Source organism: Protomyctophum parallelum, assembly GCF_964188405.1.
Source record: "Protomyctophum parallelum genome assembly, chromosome: 20".
Taxonomy (NCBI): domain Eukaryota; kingdom Metazoa; phylum Chordata; class Actinopteri; order Myctophiformes; family Myctophidae; genus Protomyctophum; species Protomyctophum parallelum.
This window is the reverse complement of record NC_139718.1, coordinates 40,975,310-40,995,782: the sequence shown is the minus strand read 5'-3', so window position 1 is coordinate 40,995,782 and position 20,473 is coordinate 40,975,310. Positions and strand designations below refer to the sequence as shown.

At 49.5% G+C, this 20,473-nt stretch overlaps 1 protein-coding gene across 8 annotated transcripts in view; it reads right to left on the bottom strand.

The window, feature by feature from the left end:
- Positions 1-20,473, bottom strand: part of crim1 (cysteine rich transmembrane BMP regulator 1 (chordin-like)) — a 218,646-nt gene that overhangs the window by 18,147 nt on the left and 180,026 nt on the right. For all 8 annotated transcript variants that reach the window (XR_014570811.1, XR_014570812.1, XR_014570813.1 and 5 more), the window contains exons 9-12: positions 19,563-19,719; positions 13,853-13,974; positions 11,593-11,823; positions 6,177-6,404 (exon numbers count right to left, since the gene is read on the bottom strand). Coding sequence is in view for 2 of the 8 variants with exons in the window: in XM_083791307.1 (XP_083647433.1) it covers positions 6,177-6,404; positions 11,593-11,823; positions 13,853-13,974; positions 19,563-19,719 (738 nt within the window). In the remaining 6 variants the exon portion in view is untranslated. The remainder of the gene's footprint in view (positions 1-6,176; positions 6,405-11,592; positions 11,824-13,852; positions 13,975-19,562; positions 19,720-20,473) is intronic.

Here is a 20,473-nt window from a genome sequence, read left to right as displayed (position 1 = left end):
TAGTGGCCCCTCTGGAGTGAGTGTGGAACTATAGTGGCCCCTCTGGAGTGAGTGTGGAACTATAGTGGCCCTCTGGAGTGAGTGTGGAACTATAGTGGCCCTCTGGAGTGAGTGTGGAACTATAGTGGCCCTCTGGAGTGAGTGTGGAACTATAGTGGCCCCTCTGGAGTGAGTGTGGAACTATAGTGGCCCCTCTGGAGTGAGTGTGGAACTATAGTGGCCCCTCTGGAGTGAGTGTGGAACTATAGTGGCCCTCTGGAGTGAGTGTGGAACTATAGTGGCCCTCTGGAGTGAGTGTGGAACTATAGTGGCCCCTCTGGAGTGAGTGTGGAACTATAGTGGCCCTCTGGAGTGAGTGTGGAGCTATAGTGTCAATGTTGCCCACCCCAGACTCCTGGGGGGGGGGGGGGGGGGGGGGGCTCCTCTCAACAAACTATAAGGCGCTCATATGGAGATAAATCTACTCCCTGGTTGGTGATAATTAGGCCTTTTCATCATCATTGACATTATAAGCGAACAAATAGAAAAAAAGTGGTGAACATCATTACTGTAATTGCCCAGAGCGCAGCAGCAAGTGGCTCGTTTATGGAAAGTTCAATTTCTAGTCAAAGCGTGTCTCCGTGGTACTTAACCATAATGTTCGAAAGAAAAAAACAAAAACATGTCAAAATGATAGCGATATTAAAACTGCTCTGAAGCAACAAAAGACAATAATGAACAACACGTAGCCTCGGATGATTGAAAGATATATAGCTTGTTGTTTAGCAGAAAAGAAAATACAAAAATAACATGTAAAGATATTTTAAAATATAATCCCAGTTGAACGGAAATGGCAGCTTCCCTTACTCAGCTCATGGGGGGGTCTGTAGTTCCAGACTCTAAAAAGCATTCGGAGATTGTGGAATTGTTGTCTGGCTATACGCGAGACTACCATATTAAGTCATCTCATAATCTATGACGATATCGCTCCAAATGTGGGCATGGTTCCAGCCCCGGTCAGAGGGAAATCTATCTGTACATTAAGGAACACACACACACACACACACACACACACGCGCGCACACGCACGGGCATGCACACGCAGCCACATGTTGGAGCGGTTGACACCGCGCAAAAAGTCTAAAGACCAGCTGACGACAGGTCAGTGATCAATGCCTTGGGTCAGGTCCGGCATCCGGCACGACAGGTACAGCAAAACGCGTTCCGACAATACAGTCCTACAGTCATGAGTCCGACACTCAAAAACCCAGACCCTAAACCTGACCTCACAGGAAGCCTGGTGTTAGTTTTAACCTGCCACACATGTCGGGGAGCGACGGTATTGTCGGACTAATCTTGTAGCTATATACACCGGTCCATTCTGTCCGTTGGTCCACGTTTTGGACGTGCAAGGGTTTCCTCTGCGACGCCACGCCGCGGTGACAACACTGCCCTTGGTTTCACTTTCACTTTGGTTTCACTTTCACTTTGGTTTCACTTTCACTTTGGTTTCACTTTCAGGAGTGGACGCCGCACTGCGTTGAGCTTTCATCAGTGACGCTTGGCGGCTTTTCCAGACACTGTATCCTATATACTGTATACCCCGTGGCTCATTACGGGCACTTGAACCCATTCTGACCTGAGATCAGATTCATACGAGGTTTCCACTGGACACACACTGGTCTGATTAACCCATTCTGACCTTAGATCAGATTAAAAAAATGTCAGTCGTTCTTCGATTTTTCAAAAATAGCAGACCTACAAGCTCGTAGCGCGCCACTCGGTGGCGCGCTATGAGCTTGTAGATCTGCTATTTTTCAATAGCTTAAGCATAACGTGATGCTAACACCAAAAGGGGTGCCCGTTCAGAATGGGTTAACCTCACAACTCACTGCCCTGCACGCCGCACATGAATCACAGCGGGAAAAAAGGTCAGGCGCTATTTCTGCCGCCGCCGCTGCCGCGTCTTGTGTCGAACGCAGATTTGCGTCTCTCTGCTGCAGCCGCGGCGGATACAGGACAGTAGATTGTGGAAGATACAGAATAAAGGCTGCATGCACACTCGTAGCGACGATGCAGACGTTTATTAAATACAAACCGACGTTTTGACCTAGAGGGGGGAGGGTCTTCTTCAGGGAATAACAATGTCGTTGAAACACAGGCCTCTCTCCACTCCTCTCTACAACTGTTGGTATATGTGGTTTAAACAGAGGCCTCTCTCCACTCCTCTCTACAACTGTTGGTTTATATGTGGTTTGAACACAGGCCTCTCTCCACTCCTCTCTACAACTGTTGGTATATGTGGTTTAAACACAGGCCTCTCTCCACTCCTCTCTACAACTGTTGGTTTATATGTGGTTTGAACACAGGCCTCTCTCCACTCCTCTCTACAACTGTTGGTATATGTCATTGAAACACAGGTCTCTCTCCACTCCTCTCTACAACTGTTGGTATATGTAGTTGAAACACAGGCCTCTCTCCACTCCTCTCTCTACAACTGTTGGTATATGTCGTTGAAACACAGGCCTCTCTCCACTCCTCTCTACAACTGTCGGGTACGTGGTTGAAACACAGGCCTCTCTCCACTCCTCTCTACAACTGTCGGGTACGTGGTTGAAACACAGGCCTCTCTCCACTCCTCTCTACAACTGTCGGGTACGTGGTTGAAACACAGGCCTCTCTCCACTCCTCTCTACAACTGTCGGGTACGTGGTTTAAACACAGGCCTCTCTCCACTCCTCTCTACAACTGTCGGGTACGTGGTTTAAACACAGGCCTCTCTCCACTCCTCTCTACAACTGTCGGGTACGTGGTTTAAACACAGGCCTCTCTCCACTCCTCTCCGCTCTCTACAACTGTTTCGGCCATGCTCAAAGCGGCTCCAAAAGCCATTTCCGACCACTTTAAAATGTCTTGTCCCCCGGCCCGGGCTGTAAGCGGGTTTAATGTATCATCCGCTATTAGAGCGCCCGGGGGGGGGGGGGGGGGGTGGCCACATCCAGCCAAAATGTCTGAATAAAAGATTAAATAACTTTGCTAAATTTGTCATTTGCGCCAACGCAAGCTGCTGCGTCTCGCTGCGACCTGGTGCACACCGCAGCTGTTCTTTCTGGGAACGCTCCGTCTCATTGCATGCGCACGCACGAGCGCGCACGCGCGTACACATGCACACTACTATGTTGGAATAAAATAACTGCTCAACGTGTGTGTGCGTGTGTGTGTGTGTGTGTGTGTGTGTGTGTGTGTGTATATATCGCCGCCGTCGGCCGGAAACCTCTTATCTACAAATATCTTTTAACGGGGACTCTTCGTCATGCAGAAGTGGCACACGTCTGCATGTGGAAATAGCCGATCTAGAAGCTCACAGCGTGTTGCATCACAACACGCTGTGAGCTTGTAGATCGACTATTTCCTCTACTTTAAAATGTTTAGTAAAATAGTAATGTTCTTGAACTCTCAAGCTTGCGTGTACTTTATTGTATATTATCTGCAGCGATGTTATTCATGCTAAACGACGGAGCCGAGTACAACAACAGATTCCTCAACGCCATCGCCGCCTGCCTCGGCGGGACGCTGAACACGTTTAGTTGAGGCTTAGATTCAGCACGCGGAAACACTTTCACACAATATATACATTTTAAAAAATCACACCAATGTGAACTGAGTGGTGCGACTCCGTGTGGGGGCCCCCCGGTGGGCCCCCGGAACTTCCAGACCCACAAGAACGCACGCAGGTTGCCAGCCCGGTTCCGGCGAGCCGCCCCATGTCCGAAACGGTCGAGAAATGACAGAGTTACCGTGTGGGGGAATTAGCATTTAGCATCTCTCTCTCTCTCTCTCTCTCTCTGTAATTAGCAGGCAACAGTGCAACGCCATCTCTCTCTCTCTCTGTTTCTAGCACAACAGCGCCACTTTTGCCCCTACTGGTACTCTAAACAGTCACATGGGTTGGGACATTGCTGTTCCTTGGAGTGGTTGCGTCACACCTGTGTGAAGTGAGAGGCACGTTGTGAGTTTGTAACTTTACAAAAAGCAACCTTGTGGAAAATGACTTGCGTCTTTTACTTATACTGGATCTCTTGTCCACTATAGTGGCTCCCTAACATTTTAGTCTACTTTTTAATTTGTTGACGAAATTGTCAATATATTTCGTCTTAGATTTAGTCATCGTAGCCTATATTTTCATTGAGGCTTTTAGTGAAAAAAGGTAGTCAACACTGGTGAGGGGCAGTGAGGTGGTCTTACCGGGGCAGTGAGGGGCAGTAAGGTGGTCTTACCGGGGCAGTGAGGGGCAGTAAGGTGGTCTTACCGGGGCAGTGAGGGGCAGTGAGGTGGTCTTACCGGGGCAGTGAGGGGCAGTAAGGTGGTCTTACCGGGGCAGTGAGGGGCAGTAAGGTGGTCTTACCGGGGCAGTGAGGGGCAGTAAGGTGGTCTTACTGGGGCAGTGAGGGGCAGTAAGGTGGTCTTACTGGGGCAGTGAGGGGCAGTAAGGTGGTCTTACTGGGGCAGTGAGGGGCAGTGAGGTGGTCTTACTGGGGGCAGTGAGGGGCAGTAAGGTGGTCTTACTGGGGGCAGTGAGGGGCAGTGAGGTGGTCTTACTGGGGGCAGTGAGGGGCAGTAAGGTGGTCTTACTGGGGGCAGTGAGGGGCAGTAAGGTGGTCTTACCGGGGCAGTGAGGGGCAGTAAGGTGGTCTTACCGGGGCAGTGAGGGGCAGTAAGGTGGTCTTACCGGGGCAGTGAGGGGCAGTAAGGTGGTCTTACCGGGGCAGTGAGGGGCAGTAAGGTGGTCTTACCAGGGCAGTGAGGGGCAGTAAGGTGGTCTTACTGGGGGCAGTGAGGGGCAGTGAGGTGGTCTTACTGGGGGCAGTGAGGGGCAGTGAGGTGGTCTTACTGGGGGCAGTGAGGGGCAGTAAGGTGGTCTTACTGGGGGCAGTGAGGGGCAGTAAGGTGGTCTTACTGGGGGCAGTGAGGGGCAGTGAGGTGGTCTTACTGGGGGCAGTGAGGGGCAGTAAGGTGGTCTTACTGGGGGCAGTGAGGGGCAGTAAGGTGGTCTTACCGGGGCAGTGAGGGGCAGTAAGGTGGTCTTACCGGGGCAGTGAGGGGCAGTAAGGTGGTCTTACCGGGGCAGTGAGGGGCAGTAAGGTGGTCTTACCGGGGCAGTGAGGGGCAGTAAGGTGGTCTTACCGGGGCAGTGAGGGGCAGTAAGGTGGTCTTACCGGGGCAGTGAGGGGCAGTAAGGTGGTCTTACCAGGGGCAGTGAGGGGCAGTAAGGTGGTCTTACCGGGGCAGTGAGGGGCAGTAAGGTGGTCTTACTGGGGCAGTGAGGGGCAGTGAGGTGGTCTTACCGGGGCAGTTAGGGGCAGTAAGGTGGTCTTACCAGGGCAGTGAGGGGCAGTAAGGTGGTCTTACCGGGGCAGTGCGGGGCAGTGAGGTGGTCTTACCGGGGCAGTGCGGGGCAGTAAGGTGGTCTTACCGGGGCAGTGCGGGGCAGTAAGGTGGTCTTACTGGGGCAGTGAGGGGCAGTAAGGTGGTCTTACCGGGGCAGTGCGGGGCAGTGAGGTGGTCTTACCGGGGCAGTGAGGGGCAGTGAGGTGGTCTTACCGGGGCAGTGCGGGGCAGTAAGGTGGTCTTACCGGGGCAGTGAGGGGCAGTGAGGTGGTCTTACCGGGGCAGTGCGGGGCAGTAAGGTGGTCTTACCGGGGCAGTGAGGGGCAGTAAGGTGGTCTTACCGGGGCAGTGAGGTGGTCTTACCGGGGCAGTGAGGTGGTCTTACCGGGGCAGTAAGGTGGTCTTACTGGGGCAGTGAGGGGCAGTGAGGTGGTCTTACCGGGGCAGTGAGGTGGTCTTACCGGGGCAGTGAGGGGCAGTGAGGGGCAGTAAGGTGGTCTTACCGGGGCAGTGCGGGGCAGTAAGGTGGTCTTACCGGGGCAGTGAGGTGGTCTTACCGGGGCAGTAAGGTGGTCTTACCGGGGCAGTGAGGTGGTCTTACCGGGGCAGTGAGGTGGTCTTACCGGGGCAGTAAGGTGGTCTTACCGGGGCAGTAAGGTGGTCTTACCGGGGCAGTGAGGGGCAGTAAGGTGGTCTTACCGGGGCAGTGAGGTGGTCTTACCGGGGCAGTGAGGTGGTCTTACCGGGGCAGTGAGGTGGTCTTACCGGGGCAGTGAGGTGGTCTTACCGGGGCAGTGAGGTGGTCTTACCGGGGCAGTGCGGGCAGCAGGAGTCGTGGCTCCTCAGGGGTCTCTGGCAGAGCAGCGGGGGACACACCTCGCTCTCACACAGGGTCTGGCCCCGTCGGCACGTGCACTGGCTGCAGGGGTCCATGTTCCACACCTCCCCCCCAGAGAACACCTCCCCCCCCGGGGACACGCACACCGACGAGTCCCCGGGGTCGCCCAGGGCCGGGGTGGGGAGCGGAGCGGGCGAGTCTGGAGGGGAGGGAGGGAGAGAGGGAAGGGGGAGAGAGAGGGGGGGGGAGAGAGAGAGAGAGAGGGGGGAGAGAGAGGGAAGGGGGGGAGAGAGAGAGAGGGGGAGAGAGAGAGAGAGGGGGAGAGAGAGGGGGGGGGAGAGAGAGAGAGGTTAGGGATTATAAATGTATGTGTGCTGCCCCAATAGAACCAGTTCAAGTAGAGTCCATGGCCGGGAGCTTGTAGATCTGTTATTTTTCAGCTAGCATTATGTTATGCTTTAACAGCTAAGGCATAACATAATGCTAACACCAAAGTGGGTTAAAGACAGCAGCACTCGCAGACAGCAGTCATCTACAGCACAACCTTTCATCTGGTGCAGTAGCTCTGCTCCATAGCTCTAAAGCGCGCATTAGAGCTATGTTACTCTCAACTTCCGCCGCTCGCATGAATGCAGACCAGCCTCTCCTCTTTGGCGTAAATAAAAAGAACGTTTTTGCTACTCACCAAAACGAAGGCGGGTTGTGTCATTAGAAAGCCTACTTTCCTTAGTGGACGCACTCTGAGCCCCCCACCACACGTATAAACTGTAGTTTTTGGCCAAAAGGGGATTTTGTTTCCACCGGGAAAAAAATATTTTTAGTTACTCCACTGCGCCCTCTACCGATATTGCCCAGAGAACTGCCTCATAGAGAATATTTTTCCTCCGGTGGAAAAAAATCCCCTTTTGGCCAAAAAGTACCGTTTATACGTGTGGTGGGGGGCTCAGAGTGCGTCCACTAAGGAAAGTAGGCTTTCTAATGACACAAGCCGCCTTTGTTTTGGTGAGTAGCAAAAACGTTCTTTTTATTTACGCTAAAGAGGAGAGGCTGGTCTGATTTCGATTTGAGATTTAAAACTGAAAGTCCCATAGCCTTACTGCGCAGGGCAGAATGGTAGAAGCAGTAGAAGGCTATGGACCAGAGCTACTGGTGCAGGGCCTAATTGAAAATGAACCGAGCAGTCTTGTTCCTCGGTAAAAAAAGGTTTTAGTGTCGCCCAACTGAGCGATAGTCATGATATTAGACGTCCGTGTGAAAATGGCCTATAAACTGGTGAAAGTGTTTTTAGCGGTATATAAGCCATGTTTGATTATTTGTTATGTTTTTTTTCCTATATACAGTATATAGACCGTGTATATAAGAAAACTTTACCATTTAGACCGGGGGTTCCAGGGGGTCCAAATGGGCCCTCATGGATCTGTAACTCTGAGAGTGTATACACATGGAAATGAGGGTCCGTAGACTAATGCATGTCAAACTGCGGGGGTCCTTGCAATTAAACGGGTTGAGAATCACTGCTAGAGCCGTATAAGAATCTTTCTTGTTATACATTTTCTAATGGGGGGTCCACAGGGCTAATTAGTGTCCATTCGGGGGTCCTTGACATGACACAGTTTGGCCTGAAAAATGCTCAGTGGGTAGTCTAGTCTTAGTCGACGACAGATCTCTGTCATCGGAAAAGCTTATTTTATTTTGTTTCTTTCGACTGGAAATGTATTTTTAGCAGGCCTCGATGCACACGTTGTATTTTCAGAGCGCGACCAAACATAAAATGACTTCTCCACTATGGTCCCTTACTAACACGTTGGTCTTTTCATTCGTCACAGCTAAGTTCCCATGTAGTTTTCGTCTGTGGGGAAAGGGCAGAGCCGACAACTCAGACAGAGACAGGCTGTTTGATGAGCAGTTTTCATTTTTAATATATATATATATATATATATATATAGACGTTGAAACAACATCGTTTCAACGTCTAATCTAAGACTAGACCGCTAAAAAAAACCCATTATGAGACCATTTATAACCCATTATAAGACAGAGACGGACACCGCTGCTAGAAGCGGAGCCAACATTTTTGTTAACCTCTCTTTATCGCGGCGCAGCGAGCGCGGCGCTTGTCAGACGGACAGGATAGAGGAAGGTAAAAACAAACAACACCGCGCGAGCCGCACGCTCCGTCGTGCATGTCGGTATCTCCACCAGCCGCTCACCGCCGCCTGCCGCGCTCGCTCTGACGTTTGTTTTCCGTTTATCAGTGCTTCCTGTCCTCCACGGCTCTTATAACCCACTCAGGACGGGAACCCCCACTTGAAAATAGCACTCGGTTGCCCGTGCGCTATACGAGCTTGCAGATCTGCTATTTTTGGGGAGAAAAATAAATCTTGAAAACGTGGCGCTGATCTTTGTTGATAACAATTCCGGGGGCTTCCGTGACATGAAATAGTTTGAGAAACCTGCACCGACACATAGAAACACGGGGGACTTTCAGAAAACAATGTCATGGTTTTTAGAAGGCATCGTTTCGTATAGAATCGACCTCTCGAGTGGCTAAAAAGGGATAAAGACCCGCTGTGACAAAACTAGCTTAAAAAGGGATACGTTTTCATCTGCTGGCAAACACCACGCAACCGTCACAGATCCATGTGTTCCGGCGAGATAATTCAGCTTTGGAGGAGTGCTGTTCAAATACATTTATATTAAAAAGGGCAAGTGTTGCTGTCAGGGACTGGGCCGGATAGTTGTGATGACAACGCTGCTCCCAATCTAATCTCCTGGGGGAGACGACGACGACGACGACAACAACAAACAAGCAGCCCTTTTTCTTTGTCCTTGTCCTGACACTTTTATCCGAACACTTGCTCCATTTCGTGCCAGGTTTCGTGCCTGGCTGCAGGGACACCTTGCGGGGTTCTTCTCGAGTGTATATACACTGCTCTCTCTCTCTCTTGTTCCCCGTTGAAGGTCACTTTCGGTCGCATATATAGATCCACTTCGGTTGACAGACCTGACGTTTCTTTTAAATCATGTTATGTTATATATTTAACCCATTCATACCGAGGACGGTTCTACAAAATGTCTATGTGTCTTTTACAAAAAAAAAAAAACCATGTTTCTGTGCTAGTGGATCTCAAACTATTTCATGTCAAGGACCCCCAGAATGATAATTATGTAATCGACCGCCAATCTCAAAATACAGCATGTTGTTCTAAGGACCAGCGTTGTACCCGAACTGTGAACTGAACTAGTTCATAAAAATAAATGAACTTAACCCAACACTGCTATAGGGACCTCAAACCCACAAAGAAAATATATGAGTTAAAATTGTTCTGCTCTGAAAGAATATATATTCAAAGATTTATTTGCGTCACATTTTCACTATTTTTCAATAGCTAAAGTGTAACGCAATGCTTAAAACACCAAAAGGGGTTCCCCGTCCGAAATGCTTGTGATTTCCTGACTTGTCTTAAACATTATGTTATGCCTTAGCAAAATAGCAGATCTACAAGCTCATAGCCGCGGCACCGAGTGCCACGCTACGAGCTTGTAGATCTGCTATTTTTTTGAAGCCAAATATACATCTAATTCTGGGTCTGCTTGACACGAAATAGTTTGAGAACCACTGATATATAGAAACATACGTTTGTTTGTTTTTCCAGAAAACTGCCAGGGAATTAGAAGAGACATTTTGTAGAATCTCGCCCCAGGTCTAAAATGGGTTAAATTATTCAAACTAATTTCCCCACCCCCGCTATACATTATTATCTCATTCTGGACGGGAACCCGCTTTTCTTTTTGGTGTTTAAAGCATTGTGGTATGCGTGAAAAACAGCAGATCTACAAGCTCATAGCGCGGCACCGAGCCCCGCGCCACGAGCTTGTGGGTCTGCTGTTTTTGAAAAAAAGAATCGTGAAAATGTGGCCCAAATCTTTGATTATATTATATTCTTTCAGAGGGAAATTTTTTTTATTCAAATCTTTGCTTCTGGTAGGGGGAGGGGGAGGGGGGGGGGAGTCCCTGAAACCATATGTTTTTTTTAGATGGGGGGGGGGGGGGGGGGGGTCGGCGGTGACCAAATACATATAATTCTGGGGCTCCGCGACATGAAATATTTTAGAGAACCACCGATAGATAGAAACATGTAGGGTTTTTCAGAAAGCCGTTGTGATTTAGAAGACATTTTGCAGAATCGACCTCAGGTCTAAATGGGTTATAATGCCCCCCCCCCACACACACACACACACACACACACACACACACACACACACCTAAGCACAATGTCAGCGGTGCTCTCTGTCATCAGGGCGCGCGTGCCGCGGCATTTCCATTACTCCAGCTGTCACAATCTCATTCCACACAATTTTCGGGGCTGTCGCTGACAAGACAGACAGAGAGACGGACGGACGGACGGACATACATAATGGACAAGACATCTATTTTGTCGTAGATTGCACCGGCACCACTCCTCTCCACCCCACCCCCCCCCCCCCACCGAACATAATGTCACGCGCCGACAGAGAGAGAGAGAGAGCGCTGCGATGGGAGCACCTGTATATATACTGTATATACGTTGTGTCACGTCCTCACTGTATTGCATTATACTGCTTGTTTTTTTAATGTCGTTGCGTTGCTTTTCTTTTTTTTTCTCCATTGTTCTGTAAAGCACTTTGAGCTGCATTTCATGTCACGAAAGGTGCTATACAAATAAAGTTTCATTATTATTATTATTATTATTATTATATATACTGCATAATGTATTTTTTTTGTATATTGCCTGACGATTGGGTACGTCCGTAATGACCTCAATATGGAAAAGGGGCATTGATTCCGATTGGCCGAGTCTCCCGTGGGGAAAACACCCGATAGGACGGCGCCGCGCGCGGCGACATATTGTTTTCAATGAACGCCGTTCACGCTTCGTGGACATGTATGACCGCTTGTTTCGCCAAGCCAAGGGGAGCGCTCCTTGTCGTCCTGTGTTCACGAGCACGTTTTTAACTTTTTAAACCACTTAAAGCGCTTATAAAACTATCCTCGTCTGTGCTGAGGAACACTCTCTGGTATATAGACATTATATTCTTGTATAGCCGAATCGTTATTAACCCATTTTGCGGGGCGGGGAAACCCCTTTTGGTGTTAGCGTCATGCTGTGCTTTAGCTATTGAAAAACAGCAGACCTACAAGCTCGTAGCGCGCCACACGGTGGCGCGCTACGAGCTTGTATAGGTCTGCTGTTTTTGAAAAATCAAAGAACGACTGACACATAGAAACATAGCTTTTTTTCTTTTTTTTCCAGATGAATGCCTGTTGCCACAAATCATATTTGGCCTAATTTCTTCTGTCAAAGGCAAATATTGAGACGTGCGTGCGTGCGTGCGTGCGCGCGCACCTGGACACGTGGGGCAGCAGTGTCCCGGCAGGATGCTGGGCGTGTCGCAGTCGGGCACGGGGCAGGAGATGAGCGAGCACATCTCCCGCTCCCCGTGGCAGTAGCAGTCGCGGCAGCCGTCGTGCCAGCTCTCGCCGCTGGCGTGGCGGCGCCCGTCCACCGACAGACACGCCCCCTCCCTGTCGGAGGGCGGAGCCACGGAGGAGGATGAGGAGGACGTCACAGGCTGGTCTGGGTGGGGGGGGGAGAGAGAGAGAGAGAGAGAGAGAGAGAGAGAGAGAGACAGTTTCGCAATTTGAATGTGACAAGAAGTATCAGAAACATGTTCGACACTGACTCTGTTTGACCAAAATGGAACAGAGCCTCCATTAGCATCATTAACACTGACTCTGTCTGACCAGAATGGAACAGAGCCTTCATTAGTATCATTAACACTGACTCTGTCTGACCAGAATGGAACAGAGCCTTCATTAGTATCATTAACACTGACTCTGTCTGACCAGAATGGAACAGAGCCTCCATTAGCATCATTAACACTGACTCTGTCTGACCAGAATGGAACAGAGCCTTCATTAGTATCATTAACACTGACTCTGTCTGACCAGAATGGAACAGAGCCTTCATTAGCATCATTAACACTGACTCTGTTTGACCAGAATGTAACAGAGCCTTCATTAGTATCATTAACACTGACTCTGTTTGACCAGAATGTAACAGAGCCTTCATTAGTATCATTAACACTGACTCTGTCTGACCAGAATGGAACAGAGCCTTCATTAGTATCATTAACACTGACTCTGTTTGACCAGAATGGAACAGAGCCTTCATTAGCATCATTAACACTGACTCTGTTTGACCAGAATGCAACAGAGCCTTCATTAGCATCATTAACACTGACTCTGTTTGACCAGAATGGAACAGAGCCTTCATTAGTATCATTAACACTTACTCTGTTTGACCAGAATGGAACAGAGCCTTCATTAGCATCATTAACACTGACTCTGTTTGACCAGAATGGAACAGAGCCTTCATTAGTATCATTAACACTGACTCTGTTTGACCAGAATGGAACAGAGCCTCCATTAGTATCATTAACACTGACTCTGTTTGACCATCAACGACGTTTTATCGCTCCGCGTTTGCAAGGCCCTTAACACTAGGAAGTCTGAGCAGCCGTTCTGACCGAATTTGAAATTTCAACGTTTATTTTCTTAGCCCATGGAGTCCAGAGAAAGTTCCCCTTGCATGACTTTGTCTAAATATTCGGTTGAAATCATCTCTGTTTTTTTTTCCATTTGAAACATTTTGTAAATATGATTTTAGGCATATATCTCTTACTCAGTCTGACTATAATCGGCCCAATCGACCGCCGTCACCCTTTCTCCCCCTCTCGTCCATTTTGGTGTTTTAAGCATTATATTACACTTTCGCTATTGAAAAATAGTAGATCTACAAGTACAAGCTCATAGTGCGGCACCGAGTGCCGTGCTAAATCGTGAAAACGTGGCACAGATGTTTGAATTATATTCTTTCGGAGCGAACGTTTTTAACTCAAATCTGTGCTTCCGGTTCCGGCCCTGTCCGACGTGGAATGGCACAGAGCCGTTCATTAGCATCATCGTTATCACCTGTGAAGGAAGTCGTGGAAGAGTTCTTTCCAAAATGGCTGCTGTGCGCGCGGAGCCTATATATTAGTAACAGACAGTGTTGTACGGTTTGTGTGAGCTAGTGTTGTTTTCGTCGACTAAAACTAAGACGAAAAATGTTCGTCGACTACCTTTTTTCACTGACTAAAACGAATCAAAACCGAATCTATGATGACTAAAACTAAGATTAAATACACTGACAATTTCGTCAACAAATAAAAACTAGACTAAAATGTTAGTAAGGGACTAGTGGACAAGAGATCCAGTTTTATGCGTCGCGCTGCGACGCGTTGTGAGATTGGAGATCTGCTATTTTCAGCATGCAACCAAAGTGTAAAATATGTCATTACGACGACATCAAGGCCTGTCAAAACACATTTCAGTCGACTAAAATCGTATGACATTTAGTCGACTAAAACTAGACTAAACACTAGAACATTCCAGGTGACTAAAATGTGACTAAAACTAAGTGAAAACTATTCAAGAGACGACGACTAAAACTAAAATAGAAATTTGCTGCCAAAAACAACACTGGTGTGAGCAGAGCAGAGCGGAGCAGAGCAGAGCAGAGGTACGACAGACAGACAGACAGACAGACAGACAGACAGACAGACCTCTGCAGGAACACCGCAGGCAGCCCAGCGCGTCCGTCTGGAAGCCGAGCGGACAGGCCTCTTCACACGGAACCTCCGGACACTTCTTACAGCGGCACGTCTCACAGCCGTGTCTGTTCTTACTGCACGCACACACACACGCGCGCACACGCACACACACACACACACACGCACACACACACACACACACACACACACACACAGTCACACACACACACACACACACACACACACACACACACAGCAAAGTTCGTCAGGATCAGGACTCGAACGTGCGATGTGCCGTCAAGGCTGCAATTATAGACGCCTATATAGAGCGTCGCAGTCCCGGCCCCTTTCTCCATTCATGTTCTCCATAGGCTTTTCAAAAAGCATTTATATGACCCATTCTGACCTGAGATCAGATTTCATACGAGGTTTCCACTGGACACACACACTGGTCTGATGGACCCATTCTGACCCGAGATCAGATTCTAAAAAAATGTCAGTCGTTCTTCGATTTTTCAAAAATAGCAGACCTACAAGCTCGTAGCGCGCCACTCGGTGGCGCGCTATGAGCTTGTAGGTCTGCTATTTTTCAATAGCTAAAGCATAACGTGATGCTAACACCAAAATAGGTTCCCGTTCAGAATGGGATAAAGACGGTTACGCCAGCGGACAAAGCCAACTCGGATCGTGACAAATCATGACAATAATTACAATGTTCTGGGCCGATCAAATAATTAGTAGGAGGAAAAACAAAACAAATAAGTGTTGTATCCTGCCTTTATTTTCTTCTTTCAAATTATTTGATCGGCACAAAATATTGTGTTTGTTGTCATGATTTGTCACCATCCAAGTTGGCTTTGTCCGCTGGCGTAACCGTCTTCATATAAATGCTTTCTGAAAAGCCTATGGAGAAAATGAATGGAGAATCATTTCCTATGGGCCACTCGTCGTTCTGAAAGGGGGCGGGACTGCGGCGCTCTATAGTGTTCTATTCTACTGTGATATTTACATGTTAATAATGCTATTATTATTATTATCTGGAAACAGACACAGAGATGGTGGGAGGCATGCATGCACACTGCCACAGTATATTGCTTTTATTAACCCATTTTGACCTGAGATCAGATTCTAAAAACCTGACAGTTTTCTGAAAAAGCTGTTTCTATGTCAGTCGATTTTTCAAAAATAGCAGATCTACAAGCTCATAGCGCGGCACCGAGTGCCGCGCTACGAGCTTGTAGATCTGCTATTTTTCAATAGCTACACCTTTTGGGGTTCCCGCCCCAAAATGGGTTAAACTAGACTATTTACTAGACTTATTGCGTTAACTTCCATATGAAAGTGCAGATGGTCTCTGTAGGTCTTTAAATTCAAACATAGCAACAGTAGCAGACGGACAAGCTCCGGAGCGCGCTGTTTGGGCCTCGTTTCGGGCTAGTGGATTCACTATACTCACTACACTGTAGTATGGTTTATAGAGCACCGGAGTCTGCCGTCAATATCGCTATAGAGGGCGCTAAATCCACAGGTACGTGCACTTTTTTTAAATAATTCGGGGGATCTTACATCGCCTCATATAAGAACGGTGTTATATGACAGATATAGCATGTGTGACTATACTTTTGATACAGACAGTCATGACAGTTACTGTTCAGGAGAGGAGATCGAACCCCGACCTCCCAGTCTCAGGGCGGACACTCTAACCACGAGGTCCAATCGCACGCGGCTCAGTTTTAGAATGAGAAACAGGCTCTCTCCTCCTCCTCCTCCCCCCCCCCCCCCCCCCCCCCATCCCCCTCCTCTACGTACTCCCCATCCTCCTCCTCCTCCTCCTCCTCCTCTTTCTTAAAGCCGAGCCAGCGTTCTTTCCATCTCTCCACAGCATTATAAATGTTATGCATTTTGGTTATCAGCTCCGGATGTTATTTTATACTTGATTAAAACACGTCTACCGACTGCAGGCACTTTACAGCGTGCGTGCGTGCGTGCGTGCGTTTGCTTGTGAGTCACAAGAGAGTGTCTTTCAGAAGTTGGCCATATGTTGACGCTCACTGTAAGTTAGAGGACACAGTAGGAGACGTGTGTGTGTGTGTGTGTGTGTGTGCATGCGCGCGTGTGAGTGTGTGCGTGTGCGTGTGTGTGCGTGAGTGTGTAGTGTACACTACTTTCTTCCTCCAGATGGCCTTATATTAAATCTATGCATTCGGCCAATCATAATGTTTGCTCACATCCCTGCGCCTCTCCTCCCTCTCCTCTCCTACAACACGGTACGCGCCTCAAGGCCTCACAGATGGTGCTCCTGACTTGCGTTTCATAGTTTAAAACCACGTTTTTCTTTTATAAAAAAAAAAAGGTTAAAAACTCTATATTCAGATCCGTTTCAACCCGTTTCATGTGAAGGTCCACGGACCACCATGCGATGACGTTTAGCCTCTCAGACACAAAACTAAAGACCGTGGCCACATTTCCATGTTGGTACCAGGACCCCAGACAACATTTTTCTTTTTTTTAAGATATTTTTTTGCGGCTTACGCCTTTTATTGATTTTTTAAGGGACAGATAGTAGGCTGACAGGAAACGGGAGAGAGATGGGGGGATGACATGCGGTAAAGGCCGTGTCGGGTTCGGGAGTCGAACCCGCGGCACACCGCGACTGGATCACCAGTCCGGTGCCCAGACCGTTACGCTACGGCCTGGGCCGACCCCAGACAACATTGTCCCATATTACATGTTCATGCGAATATCGGCCGATAATATCGGACATCCCGAAGAAAGAAAAATAGCGCAATAATGACTTTGTACAAAACTAAAATCAATGAAAATGTATGATGAAATGAAAATCAATTATGACATGCGACCATTGCAATATTCTGTAACATTGTTAAAAGGTAGGATTTGACCTTGTTTCTTAAAAAGACTTATCGCGGCCCGCGCCCCAATGTAGCGCTATACGGTTGGACCTATCGCGGCCCACGCCCCAATGTAGCGCTATACGGTTGGACCTATCGCGGCCCACGCCCCAATGTAGCGCTATACGGTTGGACCTATCGCGGCCCGCGCCCCAATGTAGCGCTATACGGTTGGACCTATCGCGGCCCACGCCCCAATGTAGCGCTATACGGTTGGACCTATCGCGGCCCACGCCCCACTGTAGCGCTATACGGTTGGACCTATCGCGGCCCACGCCCCACTGTAGCGCTATACGGTTGGACCTATCGCGGCCCACGCCCCACTGTAGCGCTATACGGTTGGACCTATCGCGGCCCACGCCCCACTGTAGCGCTATACGGTTGGACCTATCGCGGCCCGCGCCCCAATGTAGCGCTATACGGTTGGACCTATCGCGGCCCACACCCCAATGTAGCGCTATACGGTTGGACCTATCGCGGCCCACGCCCCAATGTAGCGCTATACGGTTGGACCTATCGCGGCCCACGCCCCAATGTAGCGCTATACGGTTGGACCTATCGCGGCCCACACCCCAATGTAGCGCTATACGGTTGGACCTATCGCGCCCCGCGCCCCAATGTAGCGCTATACGGTTGGACCTATCGCGCCCCGCGCCCCAATGTAGCGCTATACGGTTGGACCTATCGCGCCCCCGCGCCCCAATGTAGCGCTATACGGTTGGACCTATCGCGGCCCACACCCCAATGTAGCGCTATACGGTTGGACCTATCGCGGCCCGCGCCCCAATGTAGCGCTATACGGTTGGACCTATCGCGGCCCACGCCCCAATGTAGCGCTATACGGTTGGACCTATCGCGGCCCGCGCCCCAATGTAGCGCTATACGGTTGGACCTATCGCGGCCCACGCCCCAATGTAGCGCTATACGGTTGGACCTATCGCGGCCCGCGCCCCAATGTAGCGCTATACGGTTGGACCTATCGCGCCCCGCGCCCCAATGTAGCGCTATACGGTTGGACCTATCGCGGCCCGCGCCCCAATGTAGCGCTATACGGTTGGACCTATCGCGGCCCGTGCCCCAATGTAGCGCTATACGGTTGGACCTATCGCGGCCCGCGCCCCAATGTAGCGCTATACGGTTGGACCTATCGCGGCCCGCGCCCCAATGTAGCGCTATACGGTTGGACCTATCGCGGCCCGCGCCCCAATGTAGCGCTATACGGTTGGACCTATCGCGGCCCGCGCCCCAATGTAGCGCTATACGGTTGGACCTATCGCGGCCCGCGCCCCAATGTAGCGCTATACGGTTGGACCTATCGCGGCCCACGCCCCAATGTAGCGCTATACGGTTGGACCTATCGCGGCCCGCGCCCCAATGTAGCGCTATACGGTTGGACCTATCGCGGCCCGCGCCCCAATGTAGTGCTATACGGTTGGACCTATCGCGGCCCGCGCCCCAATGTAGCGCTATACGGTTGGACCTATCGCGGCCCGCGCCCCAATGTAGCGCTATACGGTTGGACCTATCGCGGCCCGCGCCCCAATGTAGCGCTAAGGTTGGACCTATCGCGGCCCGCGCCCCATTGTAGCGCTATACGGTTGGACCTATCGCGGCCCGCTGCATATCAATAGGCCGCGATAGCGCTCCGTGACCATGAATTATTCAGTTCAAAGCCACTGCAGGGTGTCGGCCTGTTTTCACAAGATACCAAGATACATCTAAAATTAGAATCTGTGACAGCCCTGCGTGCGTGCGTGTGTGTGTGTGTGTGTGTGTGTGTGTGTGTGTGTGTGTGTGTGTGTGTGTGTGTGTGTGTGTGTGCACGCGCCCGTGTCTGTCTGCGTGTGTGAGATTTGTAGAAAAAGAGACAGAGAGAGAAAGTGTGTGTGTGTGTGTGTGTGTGTGTATTCATTCAGGTACAGTAAGAGTTCAGTGTGTTTCATATCAGCATGTGTGTGTCTGTGTGTGTGTGTGTGTGTGTGTCTGTGCGTGTGTTTCTGTGTGCGCGAGCGAGCGTGAGATATATTCTCCAGAGGGCTAGATGTCCTCATGTGCAGGTGAGACATTGACCTTGTGAGGGTCTCGTTTCGTTTCCCAGGGTCCTCACAGGATAAAGGCTATAGTTTTCATGGTCAACAGAGTTTTAACCCCTTTTGGTGTTAGCATTACGCTATGCTTTAGCTATTGAAAAATAGCAGATCTATACAAGCTCATACGAGCTTGTATCTCAGATCTCAGGTCAGAATGGAAAACTGTCAGGATGTATAGGAGACATTTTTAGAATCTGATCTCAGGTCAGAATGGAAAACTGTCAGGATGTATAGGAGACATTTTTAGAATCTGATCTCAGGTCAGAATGGAAAACTGTCAGGATGTATAGGAGACATTTTTAGAATCTGATCTCAGATCTGAATGGAAAACTGTCAGGATGTATAGGAGACATTTTTAGAATCTGATCTCAGGTCTGAATGGAAAACTGTCAGGATGTATAGGAGACATTTTTAGAATCTGATCTCAGGTCTGAATGGAAAACTGTCAGGATGTATAGGAGACATTTTTAGAATCTGATCTCAGGTCTGAATGGAAAACTGTCAGGATGTATAGGAGACATTTTTTGAATCTGATCTCAGGTCTGAATGGAAAACTGTCAGGATGTATAGGAGACATTTTTAGAATCTGATCTCAGGTCAGAATGGGTTATACAGCACCAAATATCTGTGTCCTTATATTGTATCTCTTATGTGGACATAAATAAATGATTAAAATGTGTGTGCGTGCGTGTGTGCGTGCGTGCGTGCGTGCGTGCGTCTTACATGTATCCAAACGGACAGGCCCGGTCACAGCCCAGGGTCTTGCATCGTCGGTGTCTCGGTCGACAGCGGCACGTCTCGCAGCCGTCGTCGTCCGTCTGCCCGCCGAACGCACACTTCGCCGCGCACGCCGACACCAGCCGACTGCAGTGCTCCTCTCCTGCGCACGCACACACACACACACACACACACACACAGACACGCACAGTGTGAGCTTGTGGATCTGCTATTTTCTTTTGCTATATTCGAATTGAAATCTTGAATTATTCTTTGCTATGGGTTAGGGCCAGGGTTCCCCGATAGGCGGCCCCGCGGGCCATTTGCGGCCCGCGGCGCGCCCCCTTGTGGCCCCTGGAAGAGATTTTGTTTTGGAGGGGTCCCAGATATAAATGGCATTACATGGGGGTCAGTAGCCTGTGCATGTCAAACTGGGCATCCTTTTCAAATGGGGTCTTGCCCTGAAAATTAATTTTCAGGGCAAGACCTCGACCTCGCGCGCGCGTGCCGACTCGGCCCCCAGCCTGGTACGCTAGTCAAAATATGGCCCTTGAGGAAAATTAATTGGGGAACCCCGGGTTATAGGGTTAGGGTTTTGAATTGGAATCCTGAAAATGTACATTTTAAGTCATTTCAAATGCCTTTACTCGTGTTGAACATTGAGCCTACTAATTGAAGCGGGTCATGTTTGCACGTTGTTGAATTGTAACAGCTGAAACCAATATTATATCGGTGTTCTGACATTAACCTGAGGGCCGCATTGAGTGAAGGTGGGGGCCCCATGTATGGGCTAAACGGTCGTTTTTTTAGACGGGAATCCACTGCCGCGCCACCTCGGTAATTCATTTTCAAGGGAGAGACGTGCGTTTATTTCGGACGCCTGGAGACGTTGTTAAAGCCTGGGAGATGGAGACTGG